General features: G+C 37.7%; 1 protein-coding gene across 1 annotated transcript in view; it reads left to right on the plus strand.

Moving 5' to 3' along the window:
* Positions 1–9,110: 9,110 nt before the first annotated feature.
* LOC108988886 (cullin-associated NEDD8-dissociated protein 1) overlaps positions 9,111–22,540 on the plus strand; it is a 31,113-nt gene continuing 17,683 nt past the window's right edge. The window contains exons 1-11 of the mRNA XM_018962269.2: positions 9,111–9,272; positions 11,593–11,684; positions 11,923–12,092; positions 12,964–13,174; positions 14,045–14,210; positions 16,306–16,435; positions 16,910–17,024; positions 17,166–17,323; positions 17,415–17,538; positions 17,659–17,709; positions 17,788–17,870. Coding sequence (XP_018817814.1) covers positions 11,646–11,684; positions 11,923–12,092; positions 12,964–13,174; positions 14,045–14,210; positions 16,306–16,435; positions 16,910–17,024; positions 17,166–17,323; positions 17,415–17,538; positions 17,659–17,709; positions 17,788–17,870 — 1,247 coding nt within the window. The 5' untranslated portion in view covers positions 9,111–9,272; positions 11,593–11,645. The remainder of the gene's footprint in view (positions 9,273–11,592; positions 11,685–11,922; positions 12,093–12,963; positions 13,175–14,044; positions 14,211–16,305; positions 16,436–16,909; positions 17,025–17,165; positions 17,324–17,414; positions 17,539–17,658; positions 17,710–17,787; positions 17,871–22,540) is intronic.

Raw genomic sequence — 22,540 nt, forward strand, 5'->3', positions numbered from 1 at the left:
GCAATTTGGTGCTGTGGCGACGGCTGAATGGATGGAGTCGAGGTGGTCATTGGTGGATTGCTACAAGATTATTTATATTTATCGATAATGATAGGGTGATTTCAAGGAAGAATAAGATATGAATCCATCTTTCTGTCGACGCTGGAAACTGGACCTCTGCTTTACAATGATTATACGTTCGACACTTCCTCCGAAGGAAACCACGCGTTTCATGCTAAACGCGTCCACTTGTCTGTTACTATTTTACTTTTCTTTTGATTACGCGTGTCATGGCTTTGGATAGTCCGATTGGGTTTGTACTTTGGATAGCAACAATGACGTGTCATTTGAAGATTGGTTGATTTAGTTTTATTAAAGGAGGATGGCATGAATTTGTGGCATGCCTTCCATCTTCATCTTGTGTATTGCCACGTGGTTTCCAAGCAACTTGTGTTTGGGCCATCACTGAAAAACTGATTGTGATATGTTCAAGTAAAAATGTAGCCTCAAAGATCGAGACCTACCTCTTTTAAAACATGTGTGCAGTAACAACGTCAATAAGTTACACTCTACCATAGCAATTCCAATACCAAACAAATCAGTTCATAAATATATTTTGTAATTATTTTGTAAAATCAAGCATTTGAACAATACATAAATAGCATATACAAAATGTGGCGATTATAGAGTTGTTTGGATACAAGAAATCTCTCAACTCATCTCATCTAATCATTACAATTTTTTCAAACTCACATACAAAATATAATAAATAATTTAATTTTTTCAAATCTCAAAATATATAATTTTAAAAAATAATATTTTAACAATATTATATTAAACTTTTAAATTTCATCTCATCCAATCTCAACTCACCATTCAAACCTCCTATATTTGTTCGTCATAATCAATTATTTTCTACTGCATTGAATATCGATTACAGTTCCACTTTGCAATGGCCTGTCCGTTGCTAAGCGTTTAATAGCCTCCAATATGAGTCCTCCATGTTAGTAATCCCACACAAAAACCATAAGAACAAACACAATGGATGAAATCAAAATTTCTGCACAATCCATTCCATCAACACAAAAATCACTCAACCTCAATCGAAACTTTAAGCACCTCACAAACTTTAGACCAATGCATTGGTTGCAAGATTCGTCGCCCACTGTTGCATTTTGCGTCACCCACCAATTTCGTCGCCACTAGATCAATGAATCTACTGTCATCCACAGAGAAAGGGAAAAGATAAAGAATAACAGATTGTTACACAGCCATCTCAAGCCCTGAGAACAAGTGGAAGAAACGGTGTGAGAGAGAAGGCTTGCCAATGGACCTGAAGACAAGAAGAAACCCTAGTGCACATGGGTGTTGAGTTAGGTGTTGAAGTGTTTGAAGTAATGTTTTGAATACCGTACCGGACGTCGTACCAGTCAAGGCACTGGAACGAAATATTTCGATACCAGTATCATTTCGGGATAGCGTTTCGGGATAGTCGATATATAAATAAATTATATATATAAATATATATATATTATATTCTAAAATAATAGTCTATATATAAATAAATTATATATAAATACATATATATATATATAAATTCTAAATAGTCTAGTCTGAATTGGGGGTTAAAAAATAAGCTTGTAGTTTAGAAAAAATAGGAAAAAAAAAGTCGAAATATCGGCCGGTACAGGCCGAAATTGAGGCCGGTACAGGCCGAAATTGAAACTGGTATGGCCGGTATTTGGGCCGGTACGAAACAGGTATGGTACCCGTACTGGCCAAACGGCCAGTACAAAAAATTTCGATCGTACCGGCTGGTACGGTACGAAATCCAAAACAGTGGTTTGAAGTGTAGTTTGGGTCAATGTACTTGCACAGTGGACTGGGTCGGGTGGGTTATCTGAAGTGTAGTTGTTTATTTTTTTGGGTTGTAGTGTGGGTCATTTGTGGGCCACGTCCCTGGCCTAAGTCAGTTGGTTAAGTTCATGTTATTTATAGTCCATCTTTATCTTAGTTGAGTCCAGTAGTCGATCGGTCCATGGCCCGTTCTGGTTTTAGGGCAAAATACTTTATATTGTACAAAAACGAATGAGAAGGCATCGATCAAGTAATAGAACCATATTTCCTCTTCACCTCTCTACCCTTTTCTCTCTTACTTTTTCCTTTTTCTGGAGGTGCACCCCTCAAAGAGAGTAAATTTATGTGTTTTCATCCTATTGATTTCGAAAGTGTCACAAGTGGTATCAGAGACAGGTTTTTGTGCATCAGATTTCAATCCATGGCAAAAGGTACTAGATTGAGTCAACTCCAAGATTGGCTCACTGCCCTAAGAAAGTCTACAGATTCCCAATACCAATACCTCGAAAAATCTACCGAGAATCAACGTTCACATTTTGAGACAGAAATGATAGCTATCAAAACCCAAATGGAAGCTATGGTACAACAGTTAATCATCATTACAGGAGAGTTGCAGAAAATAAATACTAATGAAAGCCTCAAGGAGTCTTTCTCGAATGCCCATGCATGAGAGAACATGGACCACTAACAGTAGCAGCATCAATTGCCTCACCAACCCCATCACAACTTTCAACAGCATCCTACGGGTGAGGTCCAAACTAGGACAGTGTGCCTAGACCTTCTTGTCTTCACAGGAGAAGATCCTGCAAGGTGGATTTACAAGGTAAATCAATTCGTTTCATTGTATAACACATTGTCACAATACAAGATAAAACTAGCATCATTCCATATGAAAAGAAATGCATTAATATGGTTTCAAGATATGGAAGAGACCCAGCAAATCACTACTTGGGACACTTTTATTAACTCTTTATTGGTGAGATTTGGACCTAACGCCTATGACAATCCCATGGAAGCCCTCGCTAGGTTGAGGCAGACACACTCGATAGAGGATTACAATGCATGGTTTGAGACATTGTCCAACTGATTAAGGGGATTGTCCAATACATACAAGCTTAGTTGTTTTTCAAGTAGGCTAAGAGATGACATAAGACTTTTGATAAAAATTGTTCAACCCCACCAATTTAACCTTTGCATACAGCCTAGCCAAATTGCAAAAAGAAAATATAGACCTAACCAAGAAAGGAACCAGACCTACCCATTACTCTCCTGACCCTGGCATCCTTAAAACCCCCAACTATCCCACAAAAATAGCAAACCCAACTAGAAAACAAACGTACCAATCCAGAAATTAACCAAACACAAACGAAAAATAGGAGAGACAATGAGTTATGCTATTATTGCGATGCTAAATGGAGCCTAGGACACAAATGTCAAACCCGAAACTGTACCTGCTAGAGGATGTGCTGCTGGAACAAGAAGATTTTGAAATTGAAGAGGAAATAACAAGTGAGAAAATAGAAGAAACAACAACCCTCTAATTGTGTGCTACTTAAGTAGGCCCTTAAATCTCTCTTCATGCCCTAACGGGGTCCCATAATCCTCTGACTATAAGGATGAAGGGGAGGATTGACAACCACTGGGTCACCATTTTGATTGACACGGGCTCAACTCACAATTTTTTAGACCCCGTCATTCTTCAACGAGCCAAGTTACCTGTGAATGACAAGGAGACAATTAAGGTTAGAATAGCAAATGGAAAAATTATCTCGAGTGAAGGGAAGTGCAGTGGAGTGAGGGTTCTCATTCAAGGAACCACATTTATGGTGTAAGTGCAAGTGCTTGTATTAGTTGGACGTAACATGGTCCTTGGTATTAAATGGCTAAGGGAGTTGGGATCAGTGTTGTGGAACTTTGATAAACTCTCAATGCAATTCTGTTATGAAGTGAAAGAGGTAAAAATGCAAGGCTTAGTTGCTGCCTAGATGGTAGAAGAGAGCTATTTAAATAAGTATAATAAAATGGAGTCAAAGGTAGTTCTTTTACAGTTGATGAAGAGTCATACCTATCCCAAACAAACCACACCTAGTGAGGCCCCAGCGCACATAAAGGCCCTGTTAGAGTAGTTTACAGAAGTTTTTTCTGAACCCCAAGGGTTACCCCCACCAAGAACCCATGACCACTCGATAAATTTGATACCCATCACCAAGCCTATTTCCATACAACCCTATCGGTACCCTTACTATCAAAATGATGAGATTGAGAAAATAGTGAAAGAATTGTTGGCTTCAAGGGTTATCCAACCCAGCCAAAGTCCTTACTCATCCTTAGTGTTGCTGGTTCGTAAAGCAAATGGTACCTGGTAGCTATGGGTGTAACCGGTCTGGTTCGGTCTGGTTTTGGAGAAATTTTAGTCTTTTAGAACCGAACCAGTTATACCGGTTTTGAAAATTTAAGAACCGATACGGATCGATTCATCACCAAAATTGAAACTTTCAATTTTTTCGATTTCGTTCCGGTCCGATCTGATTTTTCGATTTACCATTTACACATGTGACACTATATATGTTTAATATTATAATTTTTTAATACTAAACTTAATTGTGATAATTTAGTATTTATTATTAACAATTATTAATTCTTTAATGTTCAATTATAGTAGTATAATATAAGTAGTGTTTAACTTATTACTGAGATTAATAAACTTGAATAATAAGATTAAAATAGTATAATTGATGTCTAATTATACTAGTATATTAATTTTATGTTATAAGATTAGTAGACTTTAATAATAAGATTAGAATTTCCTTTTATATTAATTAAAATGTAGCATATAATATATATAATAATATAAAAACTATATATAATATAAAAAATTAAAAATATATATGTACCGGTCCGGTTTGGTTTAGACCAGTTTTCAAAATATGAAAAATCAGTACTGCACCAATTTAGGATCGATTCTTATTTTTAAGAACCAGTACCACACCGAACCGGTTACAAACCGGACCCATTTGGTCCAATTCGGTTCAATCGGTTTTTCAGTTTTTTCTTATACCCTTACTTGCAGCTGTGTGTGGACTACAGGGGCTTGAACAACGTGACCATCAAGGATAAATTTCTCATACCAGTGGTGGAGAAGTTGATGGATGAACTACAGGGATTGATCATCTTTTCTAAGCTAGATCTAAGGTCCGGCTACCACCAAATTCAAGTGAAATCTAAGGATGTGCCCAAGACAGCCTTTCAAACTCATAAGGGCCACTATGAGTACCTAGTGATGCTATTCGGACTCACCAACGCCCTTTCCACCTTTCAAAGCTTGATGAACGAGGTATTCTGTCCTTACTTAAGAAAGTTTATTCTTGTTTTCTTTGACGACATCCTTGTGTATAACAAGTCAGAAGTGGATCACCTCAAACATCTCCAAATCACTTTGGAGACCCTTAGACAACACAAGCTTTATGCAAAGCAGTCCAAGTGCTTGTTTTGGTGCAAGGAAATAGCTTATCTTGATCACTTAATATCGGCTCAAGGTGTTAGGACTAATCCCGATAAACTCATGGTCATGGTGGAGTAGCCTCTTCCTAATTCTCTCAAGGCCTTAAGAGGATTTTTAGACCTAATGGGTTACTACCGCAGATTCATAAAAGGTTACGAGTTGCTGCTCCTCTCACTCGGATTCTAAAAAAGAATGGTTTTCAATGGAGAGAGGAGGCCAAAGTGGCCTTTCATAAGTTGAAGGAAGCTGTAACTCAGCCACTGGTGTTAGCACTACCAGATTTCAACACACCATTTATAATTGAGTGTGATACATCTGGGGCAGCCATATGAGCATTACTCATGCAGCAGTGCAGACCCATTGGCTTTTTTAACCAAGCTTTGAAATGATGTGCCCTGGGAATGTCAACTTACAAGAAGGAACTGTATGCCCTAGTTTCAACGATCATTAAATGGCGACCCTACCTAGTGGGACAAACCTTTGTGGTCTGAACTAACCAACAAAGCTTCAAGCATTTGCTTGACTAGAAAATAGGCACCCCGATGCAGTAATGGTGGATCACCAAGTTACTTGGATACAATTTCGTGGTGGAGTATAAAAAAGGTTTAGAAAATATGGTAGCGAATCCCTTATAAAGAAAAGGGCAGGAGAACGAAGGGACTCTAATGCTGATCCTTTTTCCTACTCTAGATTGGATGGAGGATTTGAAGATTGTCTATCAGTCAGATGCAAAGCTCAAGGAACTCCTGCAACGTTGTTCTGAAAGGAAATTGAGTTCTAAGTATACTATGAGGGAGGGGTTTCTACTTTACAAGAACAAACTGTATATTCCCCTCCATGAGGAATTCAAAAATAAATTGTTGGAGCTGACACACAGTAGCCCCAGGGGGGGGGGGATGGGACACTTGAGATATATGAAAAAACTATCCATATGGTGAGGAGAGATTTATATTGGTTGGGGATAAAGGCATATCTAAAGAATTTCATTAGGGCTTGCGATACATGTCAAAGAACCAAGGTGGATAATACCCTGCCCATCTACCCAACCTTGGACTCATATATCTATAGATTTCATTGATGGGCTTCCCATCTCACATAGGTTTGATAGTCTCTGGGTTGTTGTGGGTACATTAACGAAGTACAATCACTTTATACCCCTAAAACACCCTTACACGGCAAAGGTGGTGGCTAAACCATTCCTTAAGCACATACTCAAACTGCATGGCTTGTCTCAATCGATTGTTTTCAATAGAGATAACACATTTACCAGCCAATTCTGGAGAGAATTATTCTCTCTCCAGAGGGTACAAATGGCCCTAAGCACTACTTATCACCCGCAGATCGATGGTTAAAACAAGGCAGTGAACAAGACAATAGAGAACTACTTATGTTGTTTTGCTGGTGACAAACCTAAGGATTGGTCCTCGTGGATTTCTTTGGCTGAATGGTGGTACAATTCTACCCGACACCATTCAATCTAGATTACTCCATTTGAGGCCCTCTATGGCTACCCCCACCCCAATTATTAGACTACATAGTAAGGGCAGTTCAGGTCAACACTGTGGACATGACTCTGCGCATAAGGGACCAGATCTCTAAATTACTCTAGCATAATTTACATAGAGCCCAACAACGCATGAAAAAAATGCTTTGACTCGAGAAGGAAATAAGAGGAGTTTACAAAATGAGAATGGGTGTACCTGCGACGATAGCCATACTACCAGACGTTTGTGGCATAGCGATAGAACCTCAAACTAGCCCTTCGGTTCTTTGGCCCCTTCCAAGTAACTCAGAAGGTTGGCAACGCTGCCTATAAGCAGGATCTACCACCTTTTTCGTGGATCCACCCCACCTTCCACACATCTCAACTCAAGCGAAAACCCGATGCCAATGTATCTACCATCCCAACTCTAAGCCCCGTCGACAACCAAGGTGTGATAAACCTCGAACCAAAAGAAACTTTGAATCGCCGAATGGTTAAAGTGGGAAACAAGGCACGTGTTGAGCTTATTGTACGCTGGTATGGACAAGGCCCCAATGATGCAACATGGGAAATCTATTCACAATTGAAGAACAACTTCCCACACATTGTGGGCAATGTGTTTTAATGGGGGAGGATTTGTTACACAACCATCGGAAGCCTTAAGAACAAGTGGAAGAAACGACTTGAGAGAGAAGGCTTGCGAAGGGACTTGAAGACAAGAAAAAACCCTAGTGCACATGGGTGTTGAGTTAGGTGTTTAAGTGTGTTGAAGTGTCTAAAGTGCAGTCTGAGTCAATGTACTTGCACAGTGGATTGGGCTGGGTGGGTTGTCTGAAGTGTAGTTGTTTATTTCGTTGGGTTGTAGTGTGGGTCATTTGTGGGCCACGTCCCTGGCCTAAGTAAGTTGGTTAAGTTCATGTTATTTGTAGTCCATCTTTATTTCAGTTGAGTCCAATAGTTGGTCAGCCCATTGCCCGTTCTGGTTTTAGGACAAAATACTTTATATTATAAAAGGACGAATGAGAAGGCATCAATTAAGTAATAGAACTCTATTTCCTCTTTGTCTCTCTACCATTTTCTCCTTTTCTGGAAGTGCTCCCCTCGAAGAGAGTAAATTTCTATATTTTCATCCTATTGATTTTGAAAGTGTTACACAAATGTAAATATGATTTTTTTTCCTAGACAGCATATGAAAATGAATTAAATAGCCCAACTTTCTAAAATTTTCCTCATTCAGCCCCACTTTCTTTATCTGTCTCATTTTCCTTCTTTTCGTCCCCCTACTTTTTTTCCACTGTTCTGGTCCTCCAAAATTTTCATCGTGATGCTTTCTTTTAACTAAATCTTCGCAAATCCAAATCCAATTGTTTAAGAAATAAGCAAGAGGTCGATTGGATAATGAAAAAGAAAATGCAGATAAAGCAGGAGCATCCAGATCTAAGGAGATGTTTGGATTCGAAGATGACTTGAGATGACTTGAGATGATCTGAGATGAGTTGAGATGGATTGTGAATAGTAATGAGATGAGTTGTGAATAGTAGTGAGATTTGTGAGTTAAAGTTGCTGAATAGTAATGAATAGTAGTGAGATGAGTTGAGATGAGTTGAGATGAGCTGAGATGACTTGTGAATCCAAACAAGCCCTAAATCTTTACACTTATAACTAAATATTCACAAATTCAAATCCAATCTTTGTATGAGCACCATAAACTTGTAACTAAATCTACGCAGATCCAGATCTAATCTTCGCACTTATCTAATGATTGGATTTGGGACTAAAGAAAATGAGGTTGTCGTTTTATTAGATTGCATCTAAATGCTCCAATTTTTTCTTATTTTTATTCTTCGTTCGGTTCCAGTGGGGTGTATTTTTTGTTTGGCTAGTTTGTGGTGCAGTCGTAGCAGAGATAAAATGGAACGCATATGTGATATATTTTTTTATTTGAGGGTTGTTATTTGGAGAAAAATAGACGATCAGTTGAAAGTTTTTCTCTATCCATTAAGGTCACGTTTGAATAGTGAGATGAGATGAGATGATTTAATATAAAAATTGAATAAAATATTATTTTTTAATATTATTATTATTTTAAAATTTATTTTTATTATATTTTATATGAAAATTTAAAAAAATTGTAACGATAATATGAGATGAAATTATTTCTATATGTAAGTTGCAGCTCAGCCCATTAAAAAGCTGATGAAAGGTGCGGTCCGGAGGTCACTTTTGGGCCCTAAAAGTTAAAACTTAAAACGGACCACGAGAATAGGGTTTTAGCTTTTTCCCATACTTGCTCCATTCATTTTGAACCAAATCCTCACACTGATGCCACCGGAAGCCGAAGCGAAAAGAACATAATTCTTGGTGCCAAGTTAAAAGAAAGAGCATAATCGAAAAGCCTGCAACAGAGACGCGGACGGGCAGCGATCGCTAGTATCTTTCTTCACTCGCAAGGTACGTCGCCATTTCTTTCTTTAGCTTTATTTCTTCAATGCGTTTCGGATCCTCCGCTTCGATTAGGTTCTCTCTCTTTGCATTTACTTTTTATTTTTATGGTTGAATTTTTAGGGTTTCCGATTCTGTCCTCCGGCCTGATATTTTCTTTTTTTTTTCACAACCAAATAATATGAAATGTGAAGGCTCTCTAGGGTTCGTCTACCGTTGCTGTTTGTGAATCTTTTCGTGGGTGTTCAATCGAAGTACATTACTGCCACATGGATGGGCAACTTGGGCTGGGGTTTAAAGTCTTCCGGTGCTATTCCTAATCTATTTTTCACTCACATTGCTCTGGATGATATGTAACCAACGTTTCTCTGCGTGCGCGAGCGCGAGTGGGTGTGCCAGATAGTAAAATTTGAGTGGTAAAATTTGATTTGTGAGATTCGAATTTTTTGAGAAGATTATGATATGAAAGATTATTTAGGAAAGGGAGGATAGTTTGTGGTGGATTCATGCAGGAAATTGCAGATTTTTCGTCAGCTCCTTTTGTAAGGCGCTAACTTGTCATTGTGCCAATAATTTCCCTTGGAAGTGCATTTGGAGATCTAAGCTAGGGGTGAAAACCGACTCCTTTGGTTCGGTTTTTGGGCAAAACTGATGCCGACCGATGCTTAATTTTTGGGGGAGAAAATCGGCCAAAACCAGTCGACGGGGAGGAGAAACACCGGCTGAAACCATTGCTTCATTTCTCTGGCGGTTCACGGTCGGTTCTCAGACCGTGCTTCATCTGAGAGAGTAGAGAGAGAGAAAGGATGAGAACTGGGAAGACGATGTGAGGAAGAAGACGCTAGGAAGAAAACGAAGTTATTTCGAAATGACGCCACCAAACGGCGTCGTTCTACTTCAATTTTTTTTAATATGTTATGAATTAAACAATACCAAACGGCGTTGTTTTAGTTGTGTTTAAAATACAACTACAGGTTTAAAACGACGTTGTTCCACTTAAACTTAAGTAGAACGACGTTGTTTTGAGTACAAAATATAGAAGAAAAATAGTTTCTTTAGTTGGCCGGTTCAGCGGCTTGAACCTGGTTCAAACCGACGCCGAATCAGTCGATATCAGTTTTCTCTATTTGCTGCCGCACGCCGACCGGTTCTCCACTGGTTTCGGCCAGTTCTGAGCTCCGGCAGCCGGTTTTAGTCGGTTTAGGTCGGTTTCTTGGTTTTTTGTACAGCCCTAATCTAAGTTGCCTAGTAATGTTGCATTTTTCTGTTGGTTGCCGTTCCTTGGAAAAATTTTAACCACGGATAATTTGAGAAAACGTAGATTATTTGTCGTGGATTGGTGCTTCATGAGTAAGAAAGATGGCAAATCTGTTGAACATTTACTTCCTCATTGTGAGGTGGCTAAGACTTCGTGGGATGAGATTTTTTCTAGGATGGCTATTGCATAGGTGATGCCTAAGCAAGTGGTGGATCTTTTAGCATGTTGGCAAGGTTTTAAGGAGAGTCATCGCATTGCTGCCATACGGAAGATGATCCTTTCATGTTTGATATGGTGCTTATGGTTGGAAAGAAATGGACAATGCTTTGAAGATAGAGAATGCTCGATGGGAGAACTTAGAGAGTTTGTTTTTAGTACTTTGTGTATTTGGGCTAAGGTTCTTGCATTGAATGAAGATAATCTTCATGATTTGCCTTTAGCCTATTTTAGTTCCTAGTTTGTATTTACGTGTTTTTTCTTGTATACTTCCTGTGTACTTGGGTTATGCCTATTTACTTGTCAATAACATTTCTCATTATTTATAAAAAAAATTCTTTTCTAAATCAAATTATGTCACGTAAGCACTTTACTAGGTATGTTATCCACACCGGCTTATAAATTGAATTATTTATTATTAGTTCCTCTTTTTGACAATTCTACCTTTATTTAAATAAAGGTACAAATTTCAAAAAGAGAAAATAACACTAGACTATCGCGGGCTTGCAATTTTCTTTATGTGCTTGTATTTAACAATCGTTAGTGTATGTAATACTTATATTTGTAGTTGTGTTCTTATGAACTTTGTGATTGCTTGCCTTGCTTAAGGAGACATTAGCTGTTTTTGAATTTCAATGTTTCACTTCTTTTCCAATGGTCATAGAGTTTAATGCAATTTTTTTTTTTTTGTATAGTTTAGCATTTCTCAGTATATTTTAGTTAAGATATTTTGTTTATCTTTTTGGGCTTGATTTCACTTGTCTCTTTGCTTTTAATTGTAAAAAAAAGTTTTATTTCACTTGTGCAAATGTAAATTTGTAATTGCTGATTTATTATTTCGTGTCTTTTTATCAGAGTATTGATATTTGAGTTGGGTACGCACAACTCGTTAATATTGCCACACAGAGATGGCGGCAAATTTAGTAATGACCGGGATACTAGAAAAGGTATAATGTTTTTGGGCTCCTCTTGGTATGTGCTTTTATTTATTTGTTTATGCACGTCGCCTATTTTTAATAAAATTATTATTTACTGATAAAAAATAAAAATGATTTATTTATGCACGCACGCATGCATATCTTTGTCTTAATGAATCGATTGAGATCATTTCTTGAGTATGGGCAAGCATGTGTATCCCAAGTGTTTCAGCTTTTGATGCTTTGAGTTGTATGATTTTGTTTGCAGATGACAGGCAAAGATAAAGATTACAGATATATGGCAACATCTGATTTGCTAAATGAGTTAAACAAAGATAGTTTTAAACCGGATTCTGATCTGGAGATAAAGTTGTCAAATATAATCATACAACAGCTTGATGATGTGGCCGGTGATGTTTCGGGACTGGCTGTGAAATGGTGTGTTATAGCATGCATAGAGATCTTGTTGCTTTTATTGGTTGGCTATGATATGTTTGCTTCATTACAGTTGTGCTTTCACGATTGAATCTATCATTTGACTTCCATGTTCTTCACTTGTTTAGTCAAGGGAAAGGCTAATGATTGGTTTCTTAACATGTGGTTTTCTGTTTTCTCTGGTTAAACCGAAGAAGAGTCAAGTTTTGACTGCACAATGCTCTTAACTGTCTGCCAAAGTGACTTGTTTATGATGTTCATCAATATTTCTTTGTATGATAAATATTTTTTTTTTGTTGAATTTGATGTCCTTTAGACTGCACGAGTACTATCGTTAGTTACTGATTGTTTAGGCACGTGCTCATTTGAAGATGTTCATAGCCCCTTGAGCATTTTCAGTATGCAACAGTTGATATTAGAATCTGTAGAGTTACAGGTCATAATGATTCATCCTCCATAAAATTCTTGTGGTGCATGGGTCTCTGAGTGCAAATGCAGGATGGACACTGTTATTTCTTTTTCTATGTTCTTCGGAATTTACCCTTTTTTGTTTGGTGCTTTTAAAAATAATTTTTTTATGTACTGTTTTCTGTTATTGATTGTAATGGGACTAGTTTTCATGATTTGCTTTTATCAGTGTCTAGTTCCTAGTTGCTATTATGCGTTTTCTTTGTATATTCTGTGTACTTGGGCCACGCCTTCTTTGTGATCAACAAAATTTTGTACCTATAAAAAAATAAAAATAAAGGAATAAATGCATATGAAAACCTCAAAAAAAAAAAAAAATGGACCATTCATAAAGAGATGCTTTAATATCAGCACTTTGTTGCACACTTTCACTTTTATTTAATTGACATATATCCTCGTATTGCAGTCTTGCTCTGTTGGTCAAGAAGGTCAGTGAGGCACGCATAGTGGAGATGGCTAATAAGCTCTGTGATAAACTGCTCAATGCAAAGGATCAGCATCGTGACATTGCTAGCATTGCTGTGAAGACAATAGTAGCTGAAGTTGCAACACAATCTCTTGCACAATCTATTCTTGTTGTTGTCACACCACAATTGATAAAAGGAATTACGGGTCCAGTGAGTTCCTAGAATTTGAATGCCACTTCTTTATCACACTGAAGCTTTTGAAATTAGGATGAGAAAGTGTTCTTTTTTGGTGAATACCCCTTTACTGGGTGTATGAAGCAGTTTGAATTTTGGATATCATATTGAAGATTATGAAAATACTAAAAAAATGTAAAGAAAAAAGGAATGCAACTCAAAACACGAAAATAAAGAAGCTCTTAATGATTGGATTTGGTTTCATTTTTCTCAATAAATATGCATAAGGTAGGCAAAGGTTTGCAAATAGGTTCTGGTTTTGTTGGGTCAAAGGGATTTCTATAAACGTGATCAACAATGGCATAAAATTAATTTTTTCAATTCCTAGAGACATATTCCCATGGCAAGCAAGGCTAGTTCCTTCCTTCATTTTTTTTCTCTTAACAGATTGAATAAAGTTAATAGGATTCTACAGTGTTATACTTCTCATTATGTGTATTATTGAGCTTATGTTTTACTCATGGCATGCCTATGTTTTGTGTGGTGTAATGTACCTTTGTGTATGCGCAACATTTTGGATAGCCAAACTTAACTCCTTGAGAAGGTGGGGGGGAAATGGGAATGGAATTTTCATGCTAAGTTATTATTGGGTATAAATAAAATAAATATTTAATTAGGACACCACTATGTAATTTCAATGTTCATAACTGTTTTACTTCTCCTAGCTATAAATATGACTTTTTCGTATGTAGTTACTTGAGTTTACAGCTATAAATATGGCTTACATTTTTCAAAAGACTCTTATGTAATGTGACTTTACATTATATTCTTAAATCTTAAATTATGTCTTTATCATTTTCTTTTATGTTTTAACTACACTTTTTTTGCTAATTGTTTTTTACTCAGGGAATGAGCACCGAGATTAAATGTGAATGTCTTGATATATTATGTGACATCCTTCATAAATTTGGTAATATAATGGTGGCCGACCACGAGCTACTTTTAGGTGCCCTGCTATCTCAATTGAATTCCAATCAAGCCAGTGTTAGAAAGAAGACTGTGTCTTGTATTGGTAAGCTTTATTAAACTCTTTCCATTACCCGCTAGAGGGCAGCCTATTTGTTGAAGTGTGGGCTTGAGATGAGTTAGAAGTTGTCTTGGATTACTTGATATACAATTATGGCAGGTGGTTTTGTGTATTCAAGATTTACCTGCCAAGGGTGGGTCCAAAAGGTCTCGCCTTGGTGAGGTTCCACATCATAAAAGAATTGAAATTTGTGCCTTTAATCGTGTTTATTTAAGTTTTTTACTTTGAGGGGTACTTTCTTGACATTTTCAATTCCTTACTCAAATTTTAAGTTGTTTTGTTTTGGCCGAATTTTGTATTTTGGTATTTTAATAAGAATAATTCTATTCGAAGGCCTTTACACCGCACACCGTCCATGTGGCATAATTTGATTTGGAAGATAAGTTTTAAAATTTGAATCTTAGAAATCAAATCATACCATATGGATGGTGTGGTGTAAAGACCTTCAAATAACACTACTCTTTATTAAAATGATCAAATACAAAGTTGGTTCTTGTGGTTACTCTTCAAGTCAAATTACTCCTTGTGCTTTTTAATTGAACTTTTTACTCCCTGTGATATTAAGAAAGAGTTGGTCCTTATGTCACAAATCAATTAGTAAATTGTTATAAACACCACATCAACACCAATGACGATTCGCCACATGTCATCTGACAAACCACATGCATGTCGCATGTATAGAAATAAAAAAAAGCATTACAAATTAAAAAGTACAGAAGTAAAAAAATAAAAAACAGAAAAAACCAAAAAAATGGAAATATATATATAAAAAAGGTTACAATTATGAAACAAAACTTATTTTTAAAATTTATATTATTTTATAAAAAAACAACATAATGAACAACAAAAAAATTGAAAAATGAAAAAAATAGGAAAAACCTACTTTCTGGATAGCCTCCCTTCCCCCACCTCGAGCCACCTTTGGTTGGGCCCTCCAAAGGTGGCTCATGATGGCCATCTCTTATTGGCTCAGATCTAGCAACTACTAGGGCCCGGTATGGCCCCCAACCAAAGGTGGTACATGATTGGGGAGGGTCCCACCCATCCACCGCCCTCCCCCATGAGTAGTGTAGGGATGGAGTGAGGGAGGTTCTCCCTCACCCACCTTGGGCCACCTTCAACGCCTCAAGCCCAAAGGTGGCACGTGACGAACCACCATTGGTGTGTATGCGACACTTTTAACAATAATGATAGCTTTCCAACGGAATGACCAATTTGATCGTTTCTAAAACTACATGGAGTAACAAAAAACTACATGGAGTAAAAAGTTGATTATAACCATAGGGAGTAATTTGAGTTTACGTCAAACCACAGAAATCAGTTTAGTATTTGAACAATTATAAAATGTTAAAAAAATAAACTTAGGAGATGTTTGGATTCGAAGATGATTTGAGATGACTTGAGATGAGCTGAGATGAGTTGAGATGGATTGTGAATAGTAATGAGATGAGTTGTGAATAGTAGTGAGATTTGTGAGTTAAAGTTGCTGAATAGTAGTGAGATGAGTTGAGATGAGCTGAGATGACTTGTGAATCCAAACAAGCCCTTAATCTATCATGCTGGTTGGAATCATTTGGTTTTGGTTTTTTGGTCAATTTCATTTGTTTTTTTTTTTTGTTTGGAATCTAAAAATAAGATTATCCATGGCTTTTGATTCAATGGACAAACAAAATACAATTGGAGATGCTGAGGTTTTTTTCTTTATAGGCTTTTAACTTGAGTTTTTTTGTTCTCCCAATTTAACATGGAAAGTAGGTCTGGGACTTGTCTTTCTTTGAAATCCGCTGTTGCTACTTTATATTTTGCATGCTTTGAAGATGAAATACAAGTGTATTTGTTTCTATAGTCAATTACTTAAAAGCAAAAGATTAGGTATGCTGGCTTAGCCTATGAAAATCTTCAGGGGATTTAACGATTACTTCTTTTGATTATGTTGGCTTAGCCTAGAATGGCACATGATTAATATGATCCAGTCTATTCCCATTTGAGAAAACCTACATAGCTGATTGTACTTGGGAGGTGATAAAACGTTGTGTTCCAAAGGCTACATTGTAGTTCACTTACCAAATTCTGTCAACAGCATCTCTTGCTTCAAGCTTGTCTGATGATTTGTTGGCTAAGGCAACAATTGAAGTTGTTCAGAACTTAAGAAGTAAGGGCAAAAAGTCAGAAATGACCCGCACAAACATTCAAATGATTGGTGCTTTGAGGTGAGCTATAAAATGTGTTTTCTGCCAGTCTTTTATGTTTCCCCTTTCCTGTTAACTTTGTTTAAACATTTCTCTGATAATCTTGACTGAGTGTGGCTTAAGTAGGTCGATGTAAGTGCAGTTCTCTGTCTTCTGTTTCAACATTACTCTTACATTCTATGATATTTCTTTTGACCAAGTGTTTTCTCCGTCTTGTTTCCCCTTTCCCATTTACTGAACGTTTTAACTCACATTTATCTGATCAGTTTGGCCACACTCATACGGCTGTCTTGTCAAATGGTCATTGCCTTTTTCTGTTTTTATCTTTTAATAAACTTTTTTGTCCTAAAAAGTATTTACTGAAAATATGTTTCTGCCTTGGAACTAAACTTTTTTTGGTTAAACATGCTTTCTGTTCACTTGTTAGTTTATGTAAGTATGGTCTAAAGAATAAACATTCTTTTGCTAATATGTTACAATACCATGGTGGTCTAGTCGTGCAGTTGGATATCGTTTTGGACCCCATCTTGGTGACACCGTTCCAGTGCTGATAAATTACTGCACAAGTGCATCGGAGAACGATGAGGAGCTTCGTGAGTATAGCTTGCAGGTACTGTTGGTGTTGCTTTCTGTTCATTCATTTTTGGAATTATTCATTTTGTCATTTAGGTTAGCGTAATGCTTGTGGCTTGTCTGGGCTTGTTTATTTTTTCTGCAGTATCTCTTCTCATGTGTTAAATTTTGACTGCAGGCACTAGAAAGTTTTCTGCTCAGGTGCCCTAGGGATATTTCTTCCTATTGTGATGAAATTCTTCATCTTTCCCTGGAGTATCTAAATTATGACCCCAATTTTACTGATAACATGGAGGAGGATAGTAACGAAGAGAGCCATGAGGAGGAGGAAGATGAGTATGTTTTGCTATGATTTTTGTATTCGCCACTATTCAACATTTGTGGCTAGATATCTGAGTTAAGTCTGATCACTTTATTTATTTTGCAGTGAGAGTGCAAATGAATATACAGATGATGAGGATGTAAGCTGGAAAGTTCGAAGAGCAGCTGCTAAATGCTTAGCAGCATTAATTGTATCTCGTCCTGAACTGCTGTCAAAGCTATATGAAGAGGTATCTTCAAAATTCTAAATTTGGGCAAAAACATAAATGAGAATGATTAAGATTGTGATCGTTCTTATAAGGTTTTGAGCATAGATCTATTCATTAAATGTTTAATTCTCTTTTGTGTAGGCTTGCCCAAAATTGATTGATAGATTTAAGGAGAGGGAAGAGAATGTGAAGGTAAAGCATGAACGAGTTAGTTCCTGGTTATTTTATTACTTCTCTTGTTGTTGGTTATCTAATATTGTAATGATGCAGATGGATGTCTTCAATACATTCATTGAGCTGTTGCGTCAGACTGGAAATGTTACAAAAGGACAGAATGACATGAATGAATTGAGGCAAGTCAATTCTTATGTTCTTCTTGTGCCAAATAGTTGCATAAATTTCTTTTGGTTTTGTGTGATACCCCATTATGATAAATGATAAGGGTAGATGGTGTATGAGATCTCACATTGCTTGGGAAGGAGAAGTTATTGCTCATTTGTAATACCCCAATGGAAGGCCCAAGTCACATGACCTATACTCAAAAAGGACTACTCATTGATACAATTGGAGCCCGATTTTCTATATATGCTTATGAAATCTAATAACCGGAAGTTAAAGCTCCCATCTTTGTGCCCCGTGATCAAGGTTTCTGATTTTGATATAGAATCTGTTATCGTTTTTGTTTGAAATGAAAGTGTAACACCCCCTTCCCGTAGGATAGAGATATTACCAACCTTTAGAACATAATGCCCGGTAAAGAGATTCATATCCTGAATTACCTCATTTATTGAAATTCTTCAAAACGTTAAAACTGAACGAAATATAAAGAAACATAAACTAATCCTATGCATGACGTAAAAGAAATCTAATTCTGGTGATAAAATCACTTATTCATTCCTAAGTCTTGGTACTAGATCTATTCATGGCCATCCAGCTCTTCATCATCATAGACATCATCTGCGAGAATCAGACATGGAAGAAAACAAGAAGACACACAAAAATAATGAGTTGAATACTCAGTAAGTAGTACATCGTATCGTAAAATATAGTCTTTTCCTAACATACATTTCATTTCTAGGATACCCTTCATAACGTACATACAGCTTCAAGAATTTCAATCAAATACGTAACATGATCTTCTGAAAGACTTTACATACATATATCATCACAGATTTACATGGCATACATTTTCGTTATTAACATAAGCGGAAGCATATATAATCAAAACATGTCATTGTGAATGCATAATATCTTGGTTATCTTGTCTTAACATGAAGTGAAACACGCTTGTGTCCGTGTTTCCACTTATCTGGCATAACATGGAGTGAAACACGCTTGAGTCCGTGTTTCACTTAACTTGCATAACATGGAGTGAAACACGCTTGAATCCGTGTTTCACTTAACTTGCATAACATGGAGTGAAACACGCTTGAGTCCGTGTTTCACTAAACTTGCATATCATGAAATGAAACACGTTTGAGTCCGCGTTTCATTTAACTTGAATATCATGGAGTGAAACACGCTTGAGTCCGTGTTTTACTAAACTTGTGGTTAACCACGCTTGAGTCCGTGGTACCGTTACATTTCTTATCTTTCTTAATGCATGAGATTTGATTAGGCTTCATGAACATCTCTAATATGGCATAATCTTGTACATGGTATAGCGTAACATGATATGGCATGGCATATTCTTGTATGATTTAGCATGTCATATTCTTGTACATGGCATATTCTTGTATGATTTAGCATGACATATTCTTGTACATGACATAGTATAACGTGATATTACATAACATGCTATGAATGTTTTATGACGTTCCAAGGCATACATGATCCAGGTACTACTTGAACATGGCATACATGGTTTAAGTATTACACAAACATGGCATATATATCCTAAGCATTTCATGAACATGGCTTGCGTAATCTGACTATTACATGGCATACTTGACTTTGAACTACTACTTCAACATTTCATGGCTTTCATGTGAATTTAGTAATATTAAATCAATCAACAATAAATTCATTCACTCAAGCATAATCTCATATTTCATCAAAGATCGAAAAGTAACTAACCTTGACTTGCCTCTTAGTGTAGCGTAATTAACAATCATAAGCACATTACATTTTCATACATAATAATAATATTCACAATACGCATTTATTTATATGATCATACTATTTACCTCTTAGCGCTGTTTCCTGAAATAGCGAACTTGTAGCGTGTTACCTAAACGAGATTCTAGACGTTAATAACTTCCTAGCAAAACGTGTCGTAATACTCTACATAATTAAATACGTATAAGGAATTTAACTACTAATAGACTCCAACAAACGCTTTGAAATCCTTTAAAAATCTTTTATAAAAATTGTGTCTAAATGCTGATAATTATTCAAGTAGATAAAGCCCATGTAAAGGTAATGTATTTCTGAAAATATAACTAGCCCACTTTAAAATCATAAACCAGTTTCTGTCGACCCAAGATTACCCACTTAAAGAAAACACTATCTGACTGACTTAAGGCCCCAAGAAGTAGAGGCTCAGGAGGTTACACCCTCACGGGTCAAAAGGGCATGCATGGAATTACAGAATTAATGGAGGGCTTTTTGGGAAACTGAAGCACAAGAAATAAAAACAAGCAAATAGGCTTACGGGAGAGAGAGCTGTGCGATGCTCACCGAGGGAGAGCAGTGTGCGACGGCGGCTCTGGGTGGCTAGGAGTGACCGGCGACATGACTGGGGGGTCCCTATGGTGGTGCGACACCGAGAGAGGGAGAGAGAGAGAGAGAGAGAAAAAAAAAAAGTGAGAGTTTAGAGAGAGATGGGTTTGAAACTCAAATAACCGAAAGGGAGGAAGGTGGCGCGCGGCGGTAGGGGCTTACCTGAGGGGGTGGGTTCAACGGGGTTGAGTTGGCCGGCGTTTTCTGACGCCGTGGGTAGGGCTCCGACGTCCCGGGGTGGTCGGTGATGGCTGGGCAGAAATATGGTTTATGCGGGAATGTTGTTTCTCTTGATATTTCAACGTGTGCATCACAGAGGCTTGAGAGTTTCTTATAGGCGATGGGAGGAAGCAACATGAACACTTAGGAGATTGGCTGAAATTTGAAATTGCCTAGACTTTAGGAACCTATTCTCACGTGGATACCGTTTCTGAGAGAGTTTGAAGAGTTTGAATTGGAGTTGATCACACACTCTGGAAACCGAAACTAGTACGGGGCCTAAGTGGATAGAATATACAAAGTTTTAAGGGAAAGGAATCACTAATTTAATCTATCTGTTAGCACAAAATCTAAAATGATAAATAAATAAATAAATAAATAAATATAAAGGCAATAAAATACTAATAAATAAATAAAATACTAATTTTAAGCCCTAAATTTAGACCCGTATGTTACAGAAAGTGTTTTGAATTGTTACTTATATGTCCTATATTGTTAGTTGCAATTGCTATAGGTAATAACTTCGAGGAAACAATCTTCCCATAAGGGTTCTCGATGACCATCATCTTCTTCTTTGTTTGTTGTGTCTAAGATGGGTCACTCGAAACTGGTCTTTATTGAAACTAAAATTTTTGAGCTTTCCACTGAAGGTAGTCAATCGGTGCGTATTGTAGAGTGAGGTAGAAAGGTGGTGAAAGAGTTGGTTTTGGGATCCTCAGTTGTGACATGGCTGGTGCAGACGTTGGAGGAGCCTGCTTGCTCAAATGGAGAAAAGGAATTTTACAAAACCTCCACTGCAAGCTCCTGTGCTTTCATTGCACAAAGAGGTTCAAATGCTTATGGAAGATTCTTGACTCTAGTGGAATATAGAGGGGGTGGAAGAAGAAGCCTCATCATAATCCCGAAAGAAGTGGAAGGGAATGGTGGGAAAAAAATGGCGATGGAGCTTCGTTAGGTGCATGAAAGCGTGGGAAAATTTGGGAAGAATTTCTTGAGAGGTGCTGGAACCATCCAACAATAAGACTTGGAAAAGGGCCTTGTGAAGTCATACGCGGAGGTTGTCTTCACTCCATGTGATGGTTTTGCCATTAGAGGAATTCACTGTAGACTGAAGGAACCATCGAGGAGGGATGGGAAGTCGATGAAGGACGACAAACTGGAAAATTCACAAAGGAATGGTATTTATGTTGCAGAGGCGTGTTGGACAGTTGGTCAGACACACTGCTAACCGATAGCACTTAAGCAACAAGGGAGGGGGATGCTTTGTTCATCGATAGTGGTACAGAGTAGTTAACCCCAAATAGCCTCAAAAGGGAGATTTTAGAATTGGGGGAGATGGTAAATAGTTTCATCTAGAGGGTAAACCAACGATACAGGCTGGACTTAGAGGAAGTTGTGGGTTGTGGGTTGTGAAGGGAAGCATAGGGGCTTGTACCTTGCGGGCCGCAAAAGGAAATGGCCCAGCCCATATGGCCTCAAGGTCTGTAACTCAACGCTGGCAGGCTAAGTCCAGGAAAGGGCCTAGCCCTTTAGTCAACGCAGCTTCTAGATTGTTGTTGGCCGGGGAACTCATAGAACAGGTTGGATCCGGTGGACGACAACCTGGTGGTCGTTGAGGTGGTGACGGTGCCGACAACACTTGAGGAAGTTGTATCTGTTTCGAAGATACAAAATGTGGTAGGAATCGTGGGGTTGGAGGGTGCGGTCGCAACTGTGTTGACCCAGAGTGGGCCGAAACACAACATTGCAGTTGTTGTGGTGATGCCGGCACAGGTGACAACAGAGGAAGTCGTACCTGCTTCGGAGTTAGAATTTGTTGCCAAAATCGTAGGGATTGAAGGTGCGGCCTCACCTGAGTCTTCACAGAGTGGTTCGAAACTCCCATTAGAGGTGGCCTCTAGCTCCGGCAAGGCCTCTAATGTTGGGGACCATGAAATGGTAACTCCAGGGGCCGAATCTTCCAAGGTTGCTATGGTTTTGTATGAACCTGATGGAGAAGAGAGGGAGCACTAGTTGGGGTTGTGTTCTGAGCTGGCGAAGGTAGTTGTTTTGGGTAGTAATGGAGAGTCCTAGGATGCACCTA

The sequence above is a fragment of the Juglans regia genome, chromosome 13 (assembly GCF_001411555.2).
Source record: "Juglans regia cultivar Chandler chromosome 13, Walnut 2.0, whole genome shotgun sequence".
NCBI classification, from domain to species: Eukaryota; Viridiplantae; Streptophyta; class Magnoliopsida; order Fagales; family Juglandaceae; genus Juglans; species Juglans regia.